This window comes from Archocentrus centrarchus, chromosome 10 (assembly GCF_007364275.1).
Source record: "Archocentrus centrarchus isolate MPI-CPG fArcCen1 chromosome 10, fArcCen1, whole genome shotgun sequence".
NCBI lineage: Eukaryota > Metazoa > Chordata > Actinopteri > Cichliformes > Cichlidae > Archocentrus > Archocentrus centrarchus.
In genome coordinates this window covers 16,402,395-16,426,654 of record NC_044355.1, presented here as the reverse complement: position 1 = coordinate 16,426,654, position 24,260 = coordinate 16,402,395, and the positions used below count along the sequence as shown (strand labels likewise).

At 40.5% G+C, this 24,260-nt stretch overlaps 3 protein-coding genes across 25 annotated transcripts in view; all 3 read left to right on the top strand.

Moving 5' to 3' along the window:
- The window catches only part of LOC115787293 (protocadherin alpha-C2-like), a 195,950-nt gene that overhangs the window by 125,738 nt on the left and 45,952 nt on the right, over positions 1–24,260 (top strand). Inside the window, exon 1 of one of the 23 annotated variants that reach the window (XM_030739932.1) lies at positions 392–2,887. The exons of 18 other annotated variants lie outside the window; for them this stretch is intronic. In XM_030739932.1, the coding sequence (XP_030595792.1) occupies positions 509–2,887 (2,379 nt within the window). In that variant the 5' untranslated portion in view covers positions 392–508. Of the gene's footprint in view, positions 1–391; positions 2,888–3,519; positions 5,991–7,007; positions 9,378–10,211; positions 12,688–21,120; positions 23,579–24,260 lie in introns of those variants that run through there. 4 more of the 23 variants (XM_030739925.1, XM_030739942.1, XM_030739941.1 and 1 more) reach the window with 4 other exon arrangements.
- LOC115787085 (protocadherin alpha-2-like) lies at positions 13,652–16,746 on the top strand. Its single transcript, XM_030739657.1, has 2 exons — positions 13,652–16,118; positions 16,714–16,746. Exons 1-2 carry the CDS (start codon positions 13,740–13,742, stop codon positions 16,744–16,746), a joined length of 2,412 nt encoding a protein of 803 aa, XP_030595517.1. The 5' UTR covers positions 13,652–13,739.
- LOC115787084 (protocadherin alpha-5-like) lies at positions 17,366–19,868 on the top strand. The gene has a single exon (XM_030739656.1). It carries the CDS (start codon positions 17,469–17,471, stop codon positions 19,866–19,868), a length of 2,400 nt encoding a protein of 799 aa, XP_030595516.1. The 5' UTR covers positions 17,366–17,468.

Below are 24,260 nucleotides of genomic sequence, written 5' to 3'. Positions count from 1 at the left end.
TCTGTTCCGTGATGTTATTCTGGTGCTGTCCGTTGTGCTGAATATTGAAGTTTATAGGCCTTGTCTCGTCCTTGGTGACTTGAAAACGAGGAGTGTGTACAAAAATAGATATGTTAATGAATAATAAATCGAATTTATTATATTTCGCACACAAGAACTGTAACTCGGGGACTACTCAGCACGGGATTTATTTCTGTTTTACCTTATTATAATTAAAAATAAATCTTGTATTTCGGCCGACCTCACTGAATACAAAAGTGACAAAAGATGTCGCTAGAGACCATACAAAAAATCTTGTCATCAGTGATTGGAAACTCCTCCTCACTTCGTGACGAAAAGATGAAACGTCATCATCTGGCATTGCTTTGTGAAAGCAGAACACAGACGATCGCGGTCCTGGAGAGTGAGGATACTTGGCGACAATGGACTCATGAAGATATATTTTTCATATTTGGTGTTACTGGCAAGGAAGCACAAATCAGGATTCATTACTTTTGCATAAACAGCGATGGCTGCTCGAAGACAATGGGATAATATTTGGAGTCTGTTACTCAGTCTTCTTTGTGTCTGCGAGTGGTCCGTGGCTCAGATATCCTATTCCATTTTAGAGGAGGTGGACAAAGGCACCGCGGTGGGAAATCTAGCGAAGGATTTAAATCTCAGTGTGCAGCAGCTCCAGTCAGCAGGTCTTCAGATTACATCTGGGTATAAAAAAACGTATTTTGATATCAATCATGAATCTGGAGTACTTTTTGTTAGCGAGAGAATAGATCGGGAGGAGCTCTGTCCTAATACGGTAAAGTGCTCTTTAAATATAGAGGCCATATTGAGTAATCCTCGGAGTCTTCATCGAATTGAAGTTGTAATCAATGATATTAATGACAATGCCCCGTCTTTCCTGGAAGACAAATCTACAATTGATATGTATGAGTCTTCATATGTCGGAGAAAGGCATCCACTCCCGATAGCGCATGACACTGATGTAGGTGCTAACTCAGTGAAAACATACAAATTGAACACGAATGATTATTTCTCTTTGGATATACAGAGCATTGGTGATCAGAGTGTGTCTGCTGAGTTAGTGTTGCAGAAAGCGTTGGACCGAGAAAAACAAGCTATTATAGAGCTCACTCTGATTGCGATAGATGGAGGAAAACCTCCCAAAACGGGGATTTTACAAATAGAAGTTAATGTTCTTGATGTGAATGATAATTCTCCAGTCTTCAGCAAATCTCTTTACAAGGTCCAAGTGGTTGAAAACGCAAATATCGGCACATCGTTATTAACACTGACTGCGACTGATTTAGATGATGGTATTAATGGTCAGGTCGTGTACACATTTACAGAAAGGGGACGTTTAAACCCCGACGACAAATTTGCCCTGAATAATAATACCGGGGAAATTACTGTGAGAGGCAATATCGATTATGAGGAAAACCAAGCATATGAGATCCGCGTTCAGGCCCGAGACAAAGGCAATCCTCCGCGCAGTGCACATTGCAAAGTTTTAGTCGAAGTTATTGACGTTAATGACAATGCTCCAGAAATAGCGGTGTCTTCACTCATGACTCCAGTGAAAGAGGATGCTGAAATAGGCACAGCTGTTGCTATGGTGACTGTAACCGATAAAGACGGGGGCAAAAATGGCATGACCGCCTGTAGGATAACAGGTTCTGTGCCATTTAAATTAAAATCCAACTACAAAAACTATTATTCTTTGTTAGTGGACGGGCCTCTTGACAGAGAGAGTGTTTCTCGGTATGATATATCAATTGAAGCTACAGATGAAGGGACGCCCTCTCTGTCCAGCACAAGTCTAATCACTATTCACGTTTCTGATGTAAATGACAACCCTCCTAAATTTCCGGACTCCACGATTACTCTTTATGTGAAAGAAAACAGTCCGATTGGGACAACTATTCATAAACTGACATCCACAGATTTGGATTTAAATGAAAATGCAAAATCCGTGTATTATTTGATTAGCAGTTCTCCCAAGAACACACCAACGACTTCAATGATAACAGTTAATTCGGAGACTGGAGATATAGTCAGCATGCACTCTTTTAACTATGAGGAGTTAAAAGCGTTTCACTTTAAAGTTCAGGCAACAGACTCTGGTGTTCCTCCGCTCAGCAGCAACGTCACTGTCAACGTGTTAATCCTGGATGAAAATGATAATAATCCAACAATTCTCGCGCCCTACTCTGAACACGGCTCTGTTAACAGTGAGAGCATCCCTTATTCTGCTGAAGCGGGATACTTTGTGGCAAAGATCAGGGCTGTAGACGCAGACTCTGGATACAATGCGCTGCTTTCTTATCACCTGTCTGAGCCCAAGGGAAACAACCTATTCAGGATCGGAACCAGCACCGGCGAGATCAGGACTAAGAGGAGAATGAGTGACAATGACCTGAAAACTCACCCCCTGGTGGTCTTGGTCTCTGATAACGGAGAACCCTCTCTGTCAGCTACTGTGTCTATTGATGTGGTGGTGATTGAAAGCTCAGCTGAAATCCAGACTCAGTTCAGACACGTGCCTATAAAGGAGGACAGTTTCTCTAATTTGAACCTGTATCTGCTGATCGCCATTGTGTCGGTGTCCGTCATCTTTCTGCTGAGCCTCATCAGTTTAATAGCAGTCAGATGCCACAGGACAGACGGCAGTTTTGGCAGGTACAGCGCCCCAATGATCACCACCCACCCTGACGGGAGCTGGTCTTACTCTAAAGCTACTCAGCAGTATGACGTGTGTTTCAGCTCAGACACACTCAAGAGTGACGTAGTGGTTTTCCCCGCCCCGTTTCCACCTGTAGATGGTGAGCTGATCAGTATTAACGGAGAAGACACTTTTACCAGGACTCAGACTTTACCTAACAAAGAAAAGGTAAGGGCATGTTTTCTTTTGTGAAGGTGTTTGGGCAACTGTAACTAAAAATCAAAAGTTGCACCTGTATTTCACGGAGACACTTAGAAGGACGTAGACCACCTGTTAAAGCGATTTGTAACATTGGCAATTGTATTACTCCATTGTAGAATTTAACCAGTATACACACTACAGTTTGGAACCCTTTTTGACATTTGCTTTTCTCTGTTTGCAAAAAGCACGAAGCACGGTAGATTCACTAGTGTGCATATGTGTTGTATATGTAGCCGAATCAATTTTTGACTTTTCTCCTGTTCAGTGTGAGATATAATCAACCATTTTATCAACTTGATTTACCTACAGTATTGAATTATTTTTATTAACATTTCACATATATAGTTTACCAGTAGTTAACACGAATCTGAAACACTGAGACTAGCTTACAAAAATCCCTTTGCTTTTAATGAAAACGACATCAAGGTAGTTCTGGCCGATGTCCACTTGGTGGCACTATAGACTGTGACACTGAGATTTTATGTGGTGTAGGTTCATGCTCCTCCCAGTAGTACCAGAAGATTTGGATCTTTAGATTTTGTCACAAAGACGGCGCGAAAGGACCGAGGGTGTATCTGTTATTTTATATGTACACTATACTTTTGCGCATATCTGAACATGTATTTTTATTAACTTTAAAATTCGTGTGGATATGATCTTGTTTGGATCTGCGTTTGGATTGCGTTGTGGAATTAAGCACATGCAAATGAGGATGTCTTTTGTTTCATATCTGATGCTTGTGCTGCTGGAGTGCTGTTGGGAAGCGCAGTCTGTGCAGCTCTCCTATTCCGTGTTTGAGGAAGTGGATGTTGGGACTTCTGTCGGAAATATCGCTAAGGATCTAAATCTCAGCCTTCAGGAATTGGAATCTCGCATGTTTCAAATTGTTAGTGGCTCTAAAAGAAAATATTTCGAGGTAAATCTAAAAACCGGTGTTCTCTACGTTAATGAGAGAGTAGACAGAGAGGAGCTTTGTACGAATACCCTAAAATGCACAGTCAGTGTAGAAGCTGTGATAAACAATCCTTTGAAGCTGTATCGCTTAGAAATAAATATTCTCGATGTTAACGACAACGACCCGTTATTCACGGAAAGGTCTCAGATCATAGATATAGCAGAGAATACTCTGCCTGGGATGAAATTTGTTTTGTCTGAGGCTATCGATGCAGATGTAGGGAAGAATATGGTTAACGCGTTTAAGCTGACACCAAACGAATATTTTTCTCTCGCTACAATCAAAGGAGAAGATAGCGTGTCTGCTGAATTGGTCTTACAGAAAACGCTGGACCGAGAGAAGCAGCCTGTGATAAATCTCACAGTTACTGCTATCGATGGAGGGTCTCCGTTCAGATCTGGTACGTCACAGGTTATAATACATGTTTTAGATATAAATGATAACCCACCAGTGTTTAGTACCCCCTTGTACAAAACTCGTTTATTCGAGAATACACCAGTCGGGACAAACGTGATTACACTAAATGCAACAGACGCAGATGAGGGAACAAACGCTGAGATCACGTATTCCTTAAGAAGTAAAGGACAGGCTCGTATATTAGAGATTTTTCATATTGATCCTGTAACGGGAGCGATCACAGTCAAAAATACTGTTGATTATGAGGAATATACAGCATTTGAGATTCGCGCAGAAGCTAACGATAAAGCCCAGCCACCTATGTCTGCCCACTGTAAAGTGCTGGTTGAAGTAATAGATGTAAATGACAACGCTCCAGAGATAACAGTAACATCACTTGTCAGTAGTGTAAAGGAGGACGCAGGTGTGGGTACTGCGATTGCACTTATATCCGTCCTCGACCGTGATGGTGGTAAAAATGGGGAAGTGAAATGTAAAATAATAAATAATGTTCCCTTTAAACTAGAAACCAACTACAAAAACTATTATTCTTTAGTTGTTGACGGGGCTCTTGACAGAGAAATTACATCCCAGTACAACGTCACAGTTTCAGCGACTGATGGAGGGAGTCCTCGCCTCGTGAACACAACTGTCATTACTGTTCACGTTTCTGATATAAATGACAACTCGCCTCATTTCCCAGAATCTGTGGTAAACCTCTACGTCAAGGAAAACAGTAAAATTGGGGCGATTATAAAAAGGGTAACTGCACATGATGCGGACACTGACCGGAATAGTCAGGTGAGATATTCATTAGACAGTAACAGTAACTCACTGCCGGTGTCTACAATGGTAAATATAAATTCAGAGACTGGAGATATAGTCAGCCTGCAGTCTTTCAATTATGAGGAGTTAAAAACGTTCCAGTTTGAAGTTCAGGCCACAGACTCTGGTGTTCCTCCGCTTAGCAGCAACGTCACAGTCAACGTTTTAATCCTGGATGAAAATGACAACAGTCCCACTATTCTCGCACCCTATTCTGAGCACGGCTCTGTTAACAGTGAGAGCATCCCCTATTCTGCTGAAGCGGGATACTTTGTAGCAAAGATCAGGGCTGTAGACGCAGACTCTGGATACAATGCGCTGCTTTCTTATCACCTGTCTGAGCCCAAAGGAAACAACCTGTTCAGGATCGGAACCAGCACCGGCGAGATCAGGACTAAGAGGAGAATGAGTGACAATGACCTGAAAACTCACCCCCTGGTGGTCTTGGTGTCTGATAATGGAGAACCCTCCCTGTCAGCTACGGTGTCTATTGATGTGGTGGTGGTTGAAAGCACGGCTGAAATCCAGACTCAGTTCAGACACGTGCCTATAAAGGAGGACAGCTTCTCTGATTTGAACCTGTATCTGTTGATCGCCATTGTGTCGGTGTCCGTCATCTTTCTGCTGAGTCTCATCAGTTTAATAGCAGTCAGATGCCACAGGACAGACGGCAGTTTTGGCAGGTACAGCGCCCCAATGATCACCACCCACCCTGACGGGAGCTGGTCTTACTCTAAAGCTACTCAGCAGTATGACGTGTGTTTCAGCTCAGACACACTCAAGAGTGACGTCGTGGTTTTCCCCGCTGCGTTTCCACCTGTAGATGCAGAACTGATCAGTATTAATGGAGGAGACACTTTTACCAGGACTCAAACTTTACCTAATAAAGAAAAGGTAAGATGCTTTCAATCTCTAAATGTATTTCAAGGGATTGCACAATCTTTATGGGACACCACCCCTGTTTGTTGTTTACATCCATATAACGTGATTGAGAAATATATTGAATGAACTCCCTGTAATGCATGAAAATGTTCCATTCATTAAAATCCATCACGTGACTTAAATAACGGAAAAATACGTGCGTTCACACAGGAAAAGTAGATCACATAGCTGTGTTTTAATAGATGAATGGTGCAAGTCTGATTGCCCACATTAACTTTTTTTTAATCAACTAACAATTTAAAAAGTGTCATGTTGCATAAATGACCAGTGTTCATATTGTCTGCAGAGGAGCAATAGGAAAGGCGCTCTCCATGGTGCTGATGTCAGTTTGTAAGTCTTTCATGTTTGGCTTTATAAACTCATATAACACGCGAAATAGCTCATCTGTGAGCCTGCACACCAGTTTGCATAATAGGCAGTAACATTATGAAGTTATGTGCTCATAAATTATCATCTGGTTCATAACCCGTACCTTTTTAAATTATAGTGTCTAGTGTGTTCACCGGCAAACGCAAAATCGTGAGTCATATAACTGATAATATATTCACTGAATGTGAATATTTTTCTCTTTTCTACTTAAAATTCTTCTGTTTTGTGTAGTCCCAATTTACTTGGCTTTTTTCAGTGTTCATTAAGTTTTCTGAAATACAGAAAGTAATATTTTATGGAAGCTAATCATCTTTTTTTGGTGTGTTATTCAAGAAAACAATCTCTGAAGAATCCACTTTTGTCTATAAAAGAAGCACTAGATGTCACCCTTGACCACAAACTCACTTCTGTAAATTATGAGCTAAAACTCCCCCTTCACTGTTGGGGAAATAAGAAACAGTCTGTGCGTTTCACCGGGCGGAGGTTTGTGAATTGCGTCCTCTTGAAAGATGGTCCCCACATATGGAGAGCTTGGCTGTCTTTCGGGTATTTGTTTGCTTTTGTGAATGAATACCTGGATTATTATCTTTATTAAACAGGATGAGTCGCCGACACTACAGAGAGGGCGAATGGATGTGGTTCGCCATTATTCTTTGTTTATCTGGCTGCTGTGTAGCTCAGATTTCTTATTCCGTTTCTGAGGAAGTGGGAAAAGGCACGGTAGTGGGTAATCTCGCGAAGGATTTAAATATTAATACACAACAACTAGAGGAACGAGGATTTCGGATTGTATCGGGACACAGTAAGACATATTTTGAAGCTAATTTGCGAACAGGAGCTTTGTTTGTTGCCGATAGGATAGACCGAGAAGAGCTTTGTCCTTATTTACCAAAGTGTTCTTTAAATATAGAGGGATTATTAAACCATCCCATGAATATTTGTCGCATTGAAGTCAGCATTTTGGACATCAACGATAACGCTCCGGCATTCATTGAACAAATCCATGTGTTTAATATCTCCGAATCGTCTTCAACGGGAGAGAGGTACCCGCTCCCAGCAGCTCAGGATGCAGACACTGGCAGCAATTCAGTGAAAACCTATAAATTAAATCCGAACGAGCATTTCTCCATCGATGTAAGTAGCGGAGGGGACCATCTGTCTGCTGAGTTAGTGCTGCAGAAAGCTTTAGACCGAGAGAAACAATCCATGATTAAATTAACATTAACCGCCGTAGACGGAGGAAAGCCTGCGAGATCTGGCACCATGCAGATTTTTGTGAACGTGATAGATGTTAATGATAACACGCCTTCATTTAGCAAACCGCTTCATAAAGTCACCGTCAGCGAAAATGTGGCCGTAGGTACAACAATACTTAAATTAAATGCAACCGATTTAGACGAGGGTTCAAACTCAGACGTCAGATATTCGTTAATGAAAAGAGGAAATGTAGACTCCCCTGAAAAATTCATTGTTATTCCTGAAAGCGGTGAAATAATTCTGAAGGGTAACCTGAATTACGAGGAAAACATCGCATATGAATTTCGAGTACGTGCCACAGATCAAGGCGCTTCCCCCCGCAGTGGTTATTCTAAAGTGCTAGTAGAGGTTGTCGATGTCAATGACAATGCACCACAGATTTCAGTAACTTCACTTATGAGCCCAGTAAAGGAAAATGCTGAAATTGGAACAGTAGTTGCACTTGTGACTGTAACTGATAAAGACGGAGGGCAAAATGGTCTCACTACTTGTAAAATTAAAGATTCGGTCGCTTTTAAATTACAGTCAAATTACAAAAACTATTACTCATTGATAGTTGACGGTCAGCTTGACAGGGAGACTGTACCACAGTATAATTTGACTATTACTGCTACCGATGAAGGTAGTCCGCCTCTTTCGAGCACTGTTGTAATCACTGTGTACATTTCTGACATTAATGATAATGCACCCAGTTTTCCAGAAGGCAATGTGAATATTTACGTGAAAGAGAACAGTAAAGTGGGAGACAAGATCACTAAAGTAACAGCACATGATGCTGATACAAATGAAAATGCCAAGTTAACTTATTCCTTAATTGAGAACTTTCCGAAAGGATTTCCGATTTCAACTGTTGTAAACATGAATTCAGAGACTGGAGATATTATCAGCCTGCAGTCTTTCAACTATGAGGAGTTAAAGACGTTTCAGTTTAAAGTTCAGGCCACAGACTCTGGTGTTCCTCCGCTCAGCAGCAACGTGACGGTCAACGTTTTTATTCTGGATGAAAATGATAATAATCCAACAATTCTTGCACCCTACTCTGAGTACGGCTCCGTTAACAGTGAGAGCATCCCCTATTCTGCTGAAGCGGGATACTTTGTGGCAAAGATCAGGGCTGTAGATGCAGACTCTGGATACAATGCGCTGCTTTCTTATCACCTGTCTGAGTCCAAAGGAAACAACCTGTTCAGGATCGGAACCAGCACCGGGGAGATCAGGACTAAGAGGAGAATGAGTGACAATGACCTGAAAACTCACCCCTTGGTGGTCTTGGTCTCTGATAACGGAGAACCCTCCCTGTCAGCTACTGTGTCTATTGATATGGTGGTAGTTGAAAGCACGGCTGAAATCCAGTTCAGGCACGTGCCTATAAAGGAGGAAAAGTTCTCTGATTTGAACCTGTATCTGCTGATCACCATTGTGTCCGTGTCCATCATCTTTCTGCTGAGTCTCATCAGTTTAATAGCAGTCAAATGCCACAGGACAGACGGCAGTTTCAGCAGGTACAGCGCCCCAATGATCACCACCCACCCTGACGGGAGCTGGTCTTACTCTAAAGCTACTCAGCAGTATGACGTGTGTTTCAGCTCAGACACACTCAAAAGTGATGTAGTGGTTTTCCCCGCCGCGTTTCCACCTGTAGATGGAGAACTGATCAGTATTACCGGAGGAGACACTTTTACCAGGACTCAGACCTTACCTAATAAAGAAAAGGTATGTGGTTTTGAGTTTTTTTATTTAAGTGCTTTCGGTTTACAGTTTAGATTTAACTGAACTGCACTTTAACAAGTGATCAGACCCTCAAAATAAATGAAAGTAAAAATTTCTATTTGTCACGGCTGTTAACATGGGTGTTTACTGTAATATTGTTTTTTTTTTTAACATAAATTCCCGACCCAAGTACTGAGCGGCCATGCTCATATTTGTGTTTTTTTTTTTTTTTTTTCAGCTCGTGTCGGCTTTACGGCACAGTGCATGGGGTCATGGTTGTAGCTACAATGCTATCTGTGGTGCTGAAATGCAATGTTACTGCTGAACTCTGTGCGCCAGTTTTTTTTTTTTTATTAAAACCTGTTACACGAGTACAAGGTTATATCTTGGCAAATAGGTATTTCCTTAATTATTTTTATTTGTTTTGTTTCTATTTGATCCTTTTTGGGAAAGCTACATCGCATGCAATGAAACTGAATTCCCCTAATTCCCTAATACACATCACTGAGGAAAAAAATTGCTTTTCATGTCTCTTGAAAATTTCAGATTTATATCTATACACACACATGTTTAAATGTATAAATATAATACATTAAACTGATAAAAGGGCAACAAATGACCAGTAAGCCAGCGAATTTAATTTGAACACCTTTAATAATGCAAATCATGTGGGTTTGTGTTTCTCAAATTTCTCTTGATTCGTCTGTCATTTTCCACAAGGTGTCGTTGGAGACCGTAGCTACAATTGTATATCTACAGTATAACTCCTCCCTGCACGGGAAAACTAAAGCCGTCATTGGACATCAGTTTAGAGAGACAGTGGGATTGTACTGTGGCGAGAAGGGCTGCTGCTGCCGCTGGATAATGCTGTTCATAATGGATATACAGTAGACCTAACATAGAATCATCTGGATTTACGGATTTTTGTGTTTACTGTTCGGCCATGGGAAAACAGGAATGGGCATGGGTTCATATCGTTACACTTCTTTGTCTCTGTCACTGGTCTGCTTCGCAATTATCGTACTCCATTTACGAGGAGGCGAACAAAGGCACTGTGGTGGGGAATCTTGCAAAGGACTTAAACCTCAATGTGCAGGAGCTGGAATCCAGGGATCTGCGTATTGTTTCAAGTTACAGTAAGAAATATTTGGACGTGAATTCAAAGACTGGAAGCTTCTTTGTTTACGACATAATTGACCGAGAGGAGCTGTGTCCGAACGCGGCTCAGTGTACTCTAAGAATACGGGCTGTTTTAAGTCATCCGGTGAATGTGCACCACATCGAGGTGACGGTTTCGGATATAAATGATAATTCACCAGAATTTATTGAAAAATCCTTTTCATTAAATATTTCCGAAACTGTCTCAGCTGGAGAGCGATACCTCCTTCCTATAGCAGAAGATGCAGATTTAGGCAGTAACTCGGTGAAGGCGTACAAGCTGAGTCAAAATGAACATTTTTCTCTTGATGTGCAGAGCGGCGGTGAGCATACAATTTCCGCTGAACTAGTACTGCAGAAAGCTTTAGATCGAGAAAAACAATCGGGATTTAGTCTTATTCTGACTGCTGTAGATGGAGGAAAACCTGCCAAATCGGGAACACTCCAAATAAGAGTAAATGTAATAGATTCCAACGATAATGCACCGATGTTTAGCAAATCCCTTTATAAGGTGAGAGTGACTGAAAATTCTGCACCCGGAACACTTGTGGTTAAATTAAATGCAACTGATTTAGACGAGGGCACGAACGGTGAACTTGTTTATTCTTTTATTAAAAGAGGCAACAGTGATCCATCAGATATTTTTTATCTAGATGCAGAAACCGGAGAAATTACAGTAAAGGGTGAACTAGACTATGAAGAAACGCATGCTTATGAAATCAGAGTTCAAGTAAAGGATCAAGGTAGTTCTCCTCGTAGTGCACATGCCAAACTGCTCATAGAGATTGTTGATGTGAATGATAATCCCCCAGAAATATCAGTGACATCACTGATGACACCAGTAAAAGAAGAAGCTGAAGTGGGGACAATCGTTGCTTTGATTACAGTTATTGATAAAGATGGAGGAAACAATGGTTTAGCTAATTGTAAGGTAGTTGGGTCTGCTCCCTTTAAACTGAAGTCCAACTACAAAAATGATTATTCTTTAGTAGTAGATGGACCACTGGACAGAGAAACCACTTCTGTTTATAATGTCACCATTACGGCCACAGATGAAGGAACTCCACCTCTGTCGAGTAACAAGCTCATTACTGTTCACATTTCTGATGTCAATGATAACGCACCTCGATTTATGGAGCCTGTTATTAATGTGTATGTGAAAGAAAATAGTCCAATAGGTTCAGTTATTCATACAGTAAATGCCTTCGACTCTGATCTAGATGTTAATGCAAAGTTGACTTACACATTATTAGACAGTTCTCCAAGAACCATTCAGGTTTCATCAGTTTTAAATATGATTTCAGAGACTGGCAATATAATCAGCCTGCAGTCTTTTAACTATGAGGAGTTAAAAACTTTCCAGTTTCAAGTTCAGGCCACAGACTCTGGTGTTCCTCCGCTCGGCAGCAACGTGACCGTCAACGTTTTTATTCTGGATGAAAATGATAATAATCCAACAATTCTCCCACCCTATTCTGAGCACGGCTCCGTTAACAGTGAGAGCATCCCCTATTCTGCTGAATCGGGATACTTTGTGGCAAAGATCAGGGCTGTAGACGCAGACTCTGGATACAATGCGCTGCTTTCTTATCACCTGTCTGAGCCCAAAGGAAACAACCTGTTCAGGATCGGAACCAGCACCGGCGAGATCAGGACTAAGAGGAGAATGAGTGACAATGACCTGAAAACTCACCCCTTGGTGGTCTTGGTTTCTGATAATGGAGAACCCTCCCTGTCAGCTACTGTGTCTATTGATGTGGTGGTGGTTGAAAGCACAGCTGAAATCCAGACTCAGTTCAGACACGTGCCTATAAAAGAGGACAGCTTTTCTGATTTGAACTTGTATCTATTGATCGCCATTGTGTCGGTGTCCGTCATCTTTCTGCTGAGCCTCATCAGTTTAATAGCAGTCAGATGCCACAGGACAGACGGCAGTTTCAGCAGGTACAGCGCCCCAATGATCACCACCCACCCTGACGGGAGCTGGTCTTACTCTAAAGCTACTCAGCAGTATGACGTGTGTTTCAGCTCAGACACACTCAAAAGTGACGTAGTGGTTTTCCCCGCCCCGTTTCCACCTGTAGATGCAGAACTGATCAGTATTACCGGAGGAGACACTTTTACCAGGACTCAGACTTTACCAAACAAAGAGAAGGTAGGCTATTTCCACTGAAGTGCTAATATAATATTATACTGCAATTTCCTGTCTTGAAATATTGACATACATAATGTACATATTCTATACCTTCAGTTGAACCAGATTAAGGCGCCAAAGCACTAAAATTAAATCCGCCTTCTCGAAATTCTTTGATTACACTTTGACGCAAGTTGAGGTTGGAAGCAATTAACCTTTATTAGACACTTTCATCATTTCGCCACAAGTTTTTAAGTGAATCGCTGCATGCAAAACACAAGGTTTAATCACTTATTTTGTGATTCAATCATTTATTCATGTATTTACATAAACACTTAATCTGTCATAATCGTTGTTCGCTTATGGCACTTGATACCGTGCGATTACCTGCTTTTACTCATAATTTCCCGTCATTTTCTATATAATAAAGGCGCTTCGCCATGTTGACCGAACCCGAAGCTCAGGTGTACGACACAGTGGTCTCCAGGGCTTTGAAAACTCGCTGTCCGTGGTGCTATACGTTATGTTGCCATGCTTAATACGTGGAGGTTGTGGAGGAGTGCACCATGAAACAATTTGGTTTATTCTAAATATATGAAGTTAAAGAATACCCAAATGTAGAATTAGAATCCCAATTATTATTATTATTGGATATGTTGAATTACTTTAACTTTAAAACCCTTGTTGAGTCACTGAAATATCGAGCTTTTCCTTCAACAGGTTTCTCCCTGACAATAGAAATATTATATATTTTATTTCCACACTAAACTGAAATATTCACTATTGTTTAAAAGATTTGCCCATGTAGTACTCTTGATTATATGCTGTTAATAGTCTTTCTCCACATGATGTCGCAGGAGACCATAGACTTGAGTGTGTTTGTATAGTTAAAACTCCTCCTCCCTGCACGAAAAAAAAATAAATAAAAAATGAAATCCTCATTGGCCATTAGCACACCCACCGAAGGTGCTGAGAGGACAAGAGCAGGAGCTCCTCACATCACATCGATTCGGACGTAAATATCTAATGAGGATTAATGTTTACTTGTGTTGAGTTGTTTCTGTGGATCAACAATGTATATTCGACGACAAGAGGAACACGTCTGGATTCGCATTGTTGTGTTTCTTTGTCTTTGTGACCGGTGTGCCTCGCAGTTATCCTATTCGATTTCCGAGGAGGTGAACAAAGGCACAGTGGTGGGGAATCTCGCAAAAGATTTAAACATCAATGTGCAGGAACTAGAGAACAAGGATCTACGTGTGGTTTCAAGTTACAGTAAGACGTATTTTACCGTCAATTTACGGAGCGGAAATCTGTTGGTTGAGGAGCGTATAGACCGAGAGGAGCTGTGTCCGCATGTTGCACGGTGTTCCTTAAAAGTACAAGCTGTTTTAAACAATCCCATGACTGCGCATCGCGTAGAAGTTAATATTTTAGACATAAATGACAATTCACCTGCATTTCTTGAAAACACGTATTCTATAAACATTTCGGAGTCATCGTTACCGGGAGAGCGATATTTTCTCCCAGTAGCTGTGGATGCGGACATTGGAAGCAATTCAGTGAAGACCTACAAGCTGAGTCAAAATGAACATTTCTCACTTGATGTGCAGAGCGGCGGAGAGCACGGTGTTTCTGCTGAGTTGGTGCTGCAAAAACCTCTGGACAGAGAAAAACAGTCAGTAATCAATCTAATTCTGACCGCTATGGATGGAGGAAAACCTCCAAGAACGGGGTCATTACAAATGCATGTAAACGTAATCGATGTAAACGATAATATTCCCACTTTTAGTAAATCACTTTATAAAGTGCGTGTCAAAGAAAACGAAATTCCCGGAACACTTGTTATCAAGTTAAATGCCACAGATTTAGACGAAGGCATAAACAGTAAAATCCTATATTCGTTTATCAAACGAGGTAATATTGATCCATCAAATATTTTTGATCTGAATTCGGAAACAGGAGAAATTACAGTTAAAGAGGAACTAGATTATGAAGAGACACCTGCTTATGAAGTCAGAGTCCAAGCAACGGATCAGGGGACTGTCCCTCGTAGTGCACATGCCAAATTACTAATAGAGATAATTGATGTGAATGATAATGCTCCAGAAATATCAGTGACATCACTGATGACGCCGGTAAAAGAAGATGCTGAGCAGGGGACAATCGTTGCTTTAGTTACTGTCAGTGATAAAGATGGAGGAAACAATGGTTTAGCTAATTGTAAGGTAGTTGGGTCTGTTCCGTTTAAACTGAAATCCAACTACAAAAATGATTATTCTTTAGTTGTTGATGGAGCGCTAGACAGAGAAACCACTTCAGTTTACGATGTCACCATTACAGCCACAGATGAAGGAACTCCACCTCTGTCGAGTAACAAGCTCATTACTATTCACGTTTCTGATGTCAATGATAACGCACCTCGATTTATGGAGCCTGTTATTAATGTGTATGTGAAAGAAAATAGTCCAATAGGTTCAGTTATTCATACAGTAAATGCCTTCGACTCTGATCTAGATGGTCACGCAAAGCTGACTTACACATTATTAGACAGTTCGCCGAGAAACATTCCAGTTTCATCTTTTTTAAATATAAATTCAGATACTGGAGATATTATCAGCCTGCAGTCTTTTAACTATGAGGAGTTAAGTACTTTCCAGTTTAAAGTTCAGGCAACAGACTCTGGTGTTCCTCCGCTCAGCAGCAATGTGACTGTCAACGTGTTAATCCTGGATGAAAATGATAATAATCCAACAATTCTTGCGCCCTATTCTGAGCACGGCTCTGTTAACAGTGAGAGCATCCCCTATTCTGCTGAAGTGGGATACTTTGTGGCAAAGATCAGGGCTGTAGACGCAGACTCTGGATACAATGCGCTGCTTTCTTATCACCTGTCTGAGCCCAAAGGGAACAACCTGTTCAGGATCGGAACCAGCACCGGGGAGATCAGGACTAAGAGAAGAATGAGTGACAATGACCTGAAAACTCACCCCTTGGTGGTCTTGGTCTCTGATAATGGAGAACCCTCCCTGTCAGCTACTGTGTCTATTGATGTGGTGGTGGTGGAAAGCACAGCTGAAATCCAGACTCAGTTCAGGCACGTGCCTATAAAGGAGGACAACTTCTCTGATTTGAACCTGTATCTGCTGATTGCCATTGTGTCGGTATCCGTCATCTTTCTGCTGAGCCTCATCAGTTTAATAGCAGTCAGATGCCATAGGACAGACGGCAGTTTCGGCAGGTACAGCGCCCCAATGATCACCACCCACCCTGACGGGAGCTGGTCTTACTCTAAAGCTACACAGCAGTATGACGTGTGTTTCAGCTCAGACACACTCAAGAGTGACGTAGTGGTTTTCCCCGCCCCATTTCCACCTATAGATTCAGAACTGATCAGTATTAATGGAGGAGACACTTTTACAAGGACTCAGACTTTACCCAACCAAGAGAAGGTAGGCTTTATTTGGCATTGAACTTTTGAATATGTGCAATCTGTAAAGAACGTTAATTGAAATAGAAGTATTTCCACTGATATCTTGTTGGTCAGTCTAATTTCATGTGTTTTATGTAAGCATGCATTGATATCTATTCCATGAAAAAAGTCCCCAAGGCATCGACATTAATTCTACATTTTATTCATTCATTTATTTTTTTATTATAAATAAACGCTTTTGTATGTCCACCCTGTATAATAGCTATTTCATGAACAATGCTAAAACTAAACTTTTTAATTATAAGTTCCAGAATGATCAGGCCTGTCAGGATGTGTGTCATATCCCCAATATTTTTATTGAAACACCACACTGATCATGTATTTTAGATGATGTGTATCGTCCAGTAAGCAATGAATCACCAAACTCTGTTTTTGCCGTCAGTACACGAAAACCAAAAGAGAAAAACATTTTTTTTTTACCATACCTGAAAATATCAAATTTTTTTTACCATACCTGAAAATATCATCAAAGTTTGTTAAGACTCAAGCAACAACTGTTTCCCCAAATCCATACTTTAAAGATCGTCGCTTTATCTCTTAATTGGACCTTGCAGCTGAGAAGTTATATTGAGAGACCTTTATGCTAGCTGTTTATCTTGAAGTAAATGATGTCAGTTTTCTCGTCTTTAATATAATTTTAACATTTTCAGAAAACAGCCAGAGTATTTTAAAAAACTGTTTACTGAATGGCTCTCTCCATGGTCCTGAAGTCAGAAAATGCACATGGGATGTCCCTTTTGAAGCAAACAGCTCTTGAATACCATTATTATAAGTTAGTATTGCTTATCTAAATACTTTAAAAATAAACCATTAAAATCATGAGTGCGTATGCTTTACATTTTTCCTTGTGTTTATTTTAAATAGTCCACCAGCCTGTTAGGCTGCTAGAATAGCTATCATTTGAAGGTTGTCACTTTCTGAGTATTAATATAAATGTTGGAATACTTTAAAATAGTCTTTATAAATGTATACTTTCTGCAAGCTGATTTTTGTGTTGGTGAAGTGAGTCCAGTCAACTTGAAAATATGTATTGCATTCAGAAAAACACTAAATGGTGAAGTATTAGTAGCTGTGTCTACCGTTCACCACACGATGTCGATGGAGACCATGAATGATCTGTATAACTAAAACTCCTCCTTCATGCACGGGGAAAAACTGAACCCGTCGTCGACCATCATAATTTCCTGCCCACTCGATTGTGCTGTCAGGAGTGGAGAATGAGCTAAAACAGAACAAGGTTGTTTGTTTAAGGACATACTTGCACTGTGGATAAATTCTGTATTGGGCTCTTTTTTTTGTTGCATCAACGATGTATGTGCGAGGACAGAACGGATATGTCTGGATTCATCTGGCTGCGCTGCTTTGTCTCTGTGACCGGTGTGTTTCGCAGTTATCCTATTCGATTTCCGAGGAGGCGAACAAAGGCACCGTAGTTGGGAATATCGCAAAGGATCTAGACCTAAATGTACAGGAACTGGAGAACAGGGACCTGCGTATTGTTTCCAGTTTTAGTAAGACGTATTTTGACGTGAATTTGCGAACCGGGAATCTCTTTGTAAACGAGCGAATCGACAGAGAAGAGCTTTGCCCTCATGTGGTAAAATGCTCCATAAAAATTCAAGTTGCCTTGAATAATCCAGTGAATGTACACCGCATCCAGGTCAGTATTGCTGATATAAATGATAACTCGCCTTCATTCATTGAACAGTCGCTTTTAATAAATATCTCTGAATCACTGTCACCGGGAGAGCGATATTTTCTCCCAGTAGCAATGGATGGTGACATAGGAAGCAACTCAGTAAAATCCTACAAGCTGAGTCAAAATGAACATTTCTCACTTGATGTGCAGAGCGGCGGAGAGCACGGTGTGTCAGCTGAATTGGTGCTGCAAAAAGCTTTAGACAGAGAAAAACAGCCAGTAATTAAACTGATCCTGACCGCTGTAGATGGAGGCAAACCACCAAGATCAGGGACTTTGCAATTAATTGTTAATGTTATAGATGTCAATGATAACACCCCTGCATTCAGTAGCTCGCTTTATAAAGTGCGTGTCAAAGAAAATGCGCTTCCGGGAAAACTTGTTATCAAGTTAAATGCCACAGATTTAGACGAAGGCATAAACAGTAAAATCCTATATTCGTTTATCAAACGAGGTAATATTGATCCATCAAATATTTTTGATCTGAATTCGGAAACAGGAGAAATTACAGTTAAAGAGGAACTAGATTATGAAGAGACACCTGCTTATGAAGTCAGAGTCCAAGCAACGGATCAGGGGACTGTCCCTCGTAGTGCACATGCCAAATTACTAATAGAGATAATTGATGTGAATGATAATGCTCCAGAAATATCAGTGACATCACTGATGACGCCAGTAAAAGAAGATGCTGAGCAGGGGACAATCGTTGCTTTAGTTACTGTCAGTGATAAAGATGGAGGAAACAATGGTTTAGCTAATTGTAAGGTAGTTGGGTCTGTTCCGTTTAAACTGAAATCCAACTACAAAAATGATTATTCTTTAGTTGTTGATGGAGCGCTAGACAGAGAAACCACTTCAGTTTACGATGTCACCATTACAGCCACAGATGAAGGAACTCCACCTCTGTCGAATAACAAGCTCATTACTATTCACGTTTCTGATGTCAATGATAACGCACCTCGATTTATGGAGCCTGTTATTAATGTGTATGTGAAAGAAAATAGTCCAATAGGTTCAGTTATTCATACAGTAAATGCCTTCGACTCTGATCTAGATGGTCACGCAAAGCTGATTTACACATTATTAGACAGTTCGCCGAGAAACATTCCAGTTTCATCTTTTTTAAATATAAATTCAGATACTGGAGATATTATCAGCCTGCAGTCTTTTAACTATGAGGAGTTAAGTACTTTCCAGTTTAAAGTTCAGGCCACAGACTCTGGTGTTCCTCCGCTCAGCAGCAATGTGACTGTCAACGTGTTAATCCTGGATGAAAATGATAATAATCCAACAATTCTTGCGCCCTATTCTGAGCACGGCTCTGTTAACAGTGAGAGCATCCCCTATTCTGCTGAAGTGGGATACTTTGTGGCAAAGATCAGGGCTGTAGACGCAGACTCTGGATACAATGCGCTGCTTTCTTATCACCTGTCTGAGCCCAAAGGGAACAACCTGTTCAGGATCGGAACCAGCACCGGGGAGATCAGGACTAAGAGAAGAATGAGTGACAATGACCTGAAAACTCACCCTTTGGTGGTCTTGGTCTCTGATAACGGAGAACCCTCCCTGTCAGCTACTGTGTCTATTGATGTGGTGGTGGTGGAAAGCACAGCTGAAATCCAGACTCAGTTCAGACACGTGCCTATAAAGGAGGACAACTTCTCTGATTTGAACCTGTATCTGCTGATTGCCATTGTGTCGGTATCCGTCATCTTTCTGCTGAGCCTCATCAGTTTAATAGCAGTCAGATGCCACAGGACAGACGGCAGTTTCAGCAGGTACAGCGCCCCAATGATCACCACCCACCCTGACGGGAGCTGGTCTTACTCTAAAGCTACACAGCAGTATGACGTGTGTTTCAGCTCAGACACACTCAAGAGTGACGTAGTGGTTTTCCCCGCCCCATTTCCACCTATAGATTCAGAACTGATCAGTATTAATGGAGGAGACACTTTTACCAGGACTCAGACTTTACCCAACCAAGAGAAGGTAGGCTTTATTTGGCATTGAACTTTTGAATATGTGCAATCTGTAAAGAACGTTAATTGAAATAGAAGTATTTCCACTGATATCTTGTTGGTCAGTCTAATTTCATGTATTTTATGTAAGCATGCATTGATATCTATTCCATGAAAAAAGTCCCCAAGGCATCGACATTAATTCTACATTTTATTCATTCATTTATTTTTTTATTATAAATAAACGCTTTTGTATGTCCACCCTTTATAATAGCTATTTCATGAACAATGCTAAAACTAAACTTTTTAATTATAAGTTCCAGAATGATCAGGCCTGTCAGGATGTGTGTCATATCCCCAATATTTTTATTGAAACACCACACTGATCATATATTTTAGATGATGTGTATCGTCCAGTAAGCAATGAATCACCAAACTCTGTTTTTGCCGTCAGTACACGAAAACCAAAAGAGAAAAACATTTTTTTTTTTTACCATACCTGAAAATATCAAATTTTTTTTACCATACCTGAAAATATCATCAAAGTTTGTTAAGACTCAAGCAACAACTGTTTCCCCAAATCCATACTTTAAAGATCGTCACTTTATCTCTTAATTGGACCTTGCAGCTGAGAAGTTATATTGAGAGGCCTTTATGCTAGCTGTTTATCTTGAAGTAAATGATGTCAGTTTTCTCGTCTTTAATATAATTTTAACATTTTCAGAAAACAGCCAGAGTATTTTAAAAAGCTGTTTACTGAATGGCTCTCTCCATGGTCCTGAAGTCAGAAAATGCACATGGGATATCCCTTTTGAAGCAAACAGCTCTTGAATACCATTATTATAAGTTAGTATTGCTAATCTAAATACTTTAAAAGTAAACCATTAAAATCATGAGTGCGTATGCTTTACATTTTTCCTTGTGTTTATTTTAAATAGTCCACCAGCCTGTTAGGCTGCTAGAATAGCTATCATTTGAAGGTTGTCACTTTCTGAGTATTAATATAAATGTTGGAATACTTTAAAATAGTCTTTATAAATGTATACTTTCTGCAAGCTGATTTTTGTGTTGGTGAAGTGAGTCCAGTCAACTTGAAAATATGTATTGCATTCAGAAAAACACTAAATGGTGAAGTATTAGTAGCTGTGTCTACCGTTCACCACACGATGTCGATGGAGACCATGAATGATCTGTATAACTAAAACTCCTCCTTCATGCACGGGGAAAAACTGAACCCGTCGTCGACCATCATAATTTCCTGCCCACTCGATTGTGCTGTCAGGAGTGGAGAATGAGCTAAAACAGAACAAGGTTGTTTGTTTAAGGACATACTTGCACTGTGGATAAATTCTGTATTGGGCTCTTTTTTTTGTTGCATCAACGATGTATGTGCGAGGACAGAACGGATATGTCTGGATTCATCTGGCTGCGCTGCTTTGTCTCTGTGACCGGTGTGTTTCGCAGTTATCCTATTCGATTTCCGAGGAGGCGAACAAAGGCACCGTAGTTGGGAATATCGCAAAGGATCTAGACCTAAATGTACAGGAACTGGAGAACAGGGACCTGCGTATTGTTTCCAGTTTTAGTAAGACGTATTTTGACGTGAATTTGCGAACCGGGAATCTCTTTGTAAACGAGCGAATCGACAGAGAAGAGCTTTGCCCTCATGTGGTAAAATGCTCCATAAAAATTCAAGTTGCCTTGAATAATCCAGTGAATGTACACCGCATCCAGGTCAGTATTGCTGATATAAATGATAACTCGCCTTCATTCATTGAACAGTCGCTTTTAATAAATATCTCTGAATCACTGTCACCGGGAGAGCGATATTTTCTCCCAGTAGCAATGGATGGTGACATAGGAAGCAACTCAGTAAAATCCTACAAGCTGAGTCAAAATGAACATTTCTCACTTGATGTGCAGAGCGGCGGAGAGCACGGTGTGTCAGCTGAATTGGTGCTGCAAAAAGCTTTAGACAGAGAAAAACAGCCAGTAATTAAACTGATCCTGACCGCTGTAGATGGAGGCAAACCACCAAGATCAGGGACTTTGCAATTAATTGTTAATGTTATAGATGTCAATGATAACACCCCTGCATTCAGTAGCTCGCTTTATAAAGTGCGTGTCAAAGAAAATGCGCTTCCGGGAAAACTTGTTATCAAGTTAAATGCCACAGATTTAGACGAAGGCATAAACAGTAAAATCCTATATTCGTTTATCAAACGAGGTAATATTGATCCATCAAATATTTTTGATCTGAATTCGGAAACAGGAGAAATTACAGTTAAAGAGGAACTAGATTATGAAGAGACACCTGCTTATGAAGTCAGAGTCCAAGCAACGGATCAGGGGACTGTCCCTCGTAGTGCACATGCCAAATTACTAATAGAGATAATTGATGTGAATGATAATGCTCCAGAAATATCAGTGACATCACTGATGACGCCAGTAAAAGAAGATGCTGAGCAGGGGACAATCGTTGCTTTAGTTACTGTCAGTGATAAAGATGGAGGAAACAATGGTTTAGCTAATTGTAAGGTAGTTGGGTCTGTTCCGTTTAAACTGAAATCCAACTACAAAAATGATTATTCTTTAGTTGTTGATGGAGCGCTAGACAGAGAAACCACTTCAGTTTACGATGTCACCATTACAGCCACAGATGAAGGAACTCCACCTCTGTCGAATAACAAGCTCATTACTATTCACGTTTCTGATGTCAATGATAACGCACCTCGATTTATGGAGCCTGTTATTAATGTGTATGTGAAAGAAAATAGTCCAATAGGTTCAGTTATTCATACAGTAAATGCCTTCGACTCTGATCTAGATGGTCACGCAAAGCTGATTTACACATTATTAGACAGTTCGCCGAGAAACATTCCAGTTTCATCTTTTTTAAATATAAATTCAGATACTGGAGATATTATCAGCCTGCAGTCTTTTAACTATGAGGAGTTAAGTACTTTCCAGTTTAAAGTTCAGGCCACAGACTCTGGTGTTCCTCCGCTCAGCAGCAATGTGACTGTCAACGTGTTAATCCTGGATGAAAATGATAATAATCCAACAATTCTTGCGCCCTATTCTGAGCACGGCTCTGTTAACAGTGAGAGCATCCCCTATTCTGCTGAAGTGGGATACTTTGTGGCAAAGATCAGGGCTGTAGACGCAGACTCTGGATACAATGCGCTGCTTTCTTATCACCTGTCTGAGCCCAAAGGGAACAACCTGTTCAGGATCGGAACCAGCACCGGGGAGATCAGGACTAAGAGAAGAATGAGTGACAATGACCTGAAAACTCACCCTTTGGTGGTCTTGGTCTCTGATAACGGAGAACCCTCCCTGTCAGCTACTGTGTCTATTGATGTGGTGGTGGTGGAAAGCACAGCTGAAATCCAGACTCAGTTCAGACACGTGCCTATAAAGGAGGACAACTTCTCTGATTTGAACCTGTATCTGCTGATTGCCATTGTGTCGGTATCCGTCATCTTTCTGCTGAGCCTCATCAGTTTAATAGCAGTCAGATGCCACAGGACAGACGGCAGTTTCAGCAGGTACAGCGCCCCAATGATCACCACCCACCCTGACGGGAGCTGGTCTTACTCTAAAGCTACACAGCAGTATGACGTGTGTTTCAGCTCAGACACACTCAAGAGTGACGTAGTGGTTTTCCCCGCCCCATTTCCACCTATAGATTCAGAACTGATCAGTATTAATGGAGGAGACACTTTTACCAGGACTCAGACTTTACCCAACCAAGAGAAGGTAGGCTTTATTTGGCATTGAACTTTTGAATATGTGCAATCTGTAAAGAACGTTAATTGAAATAGAAGTATTTCCACTGATATCTTGTTGGTCAGTCTAATTTCATGTATTTTATGTAAGCATGCATTGATATCTATTCCATGAAAAAAGTCCCCAAGGCATCGACATTAATTCTACATTTTATTCATTCATTTATTTTTTTATTATAAATAAACGCTTTTGTATGTCCACCCTTTATAATAGCTATTTCATGAACAATGCTAAAACTAAACTTTTTAATTATAAGTTCCAGAATGATCAGGCCTGTCAGGATGTGTGTCATATCCCCAATATTTTTATTGAAACACCACACTGATCATATATTTTAGATGATGTGTATCGTCCAGTAAGCAATGAATCACCAAACTCTGTTTTTGCCGTCAGTACACGAAAACCAAAAGAGAAAAACATTTTTTTTTTTACCATACCTGAAAATATCAAATTTTTTTTACCATACCTGAAAATATCATCAAAGTTTGTTAAGACTCAAGCAACAACTGTTTCCCCAAATCCATACTTTAAAGATCGTCACTTTATCTCTTAATTGGACCTTGCAGCTGAGAAGTTATATTGAGAGGCCTTTATGCTAGCTGTTTATCTTGAAGTAAATGATGTCAGTTTTCTCGTCTTTAATATAATTTTA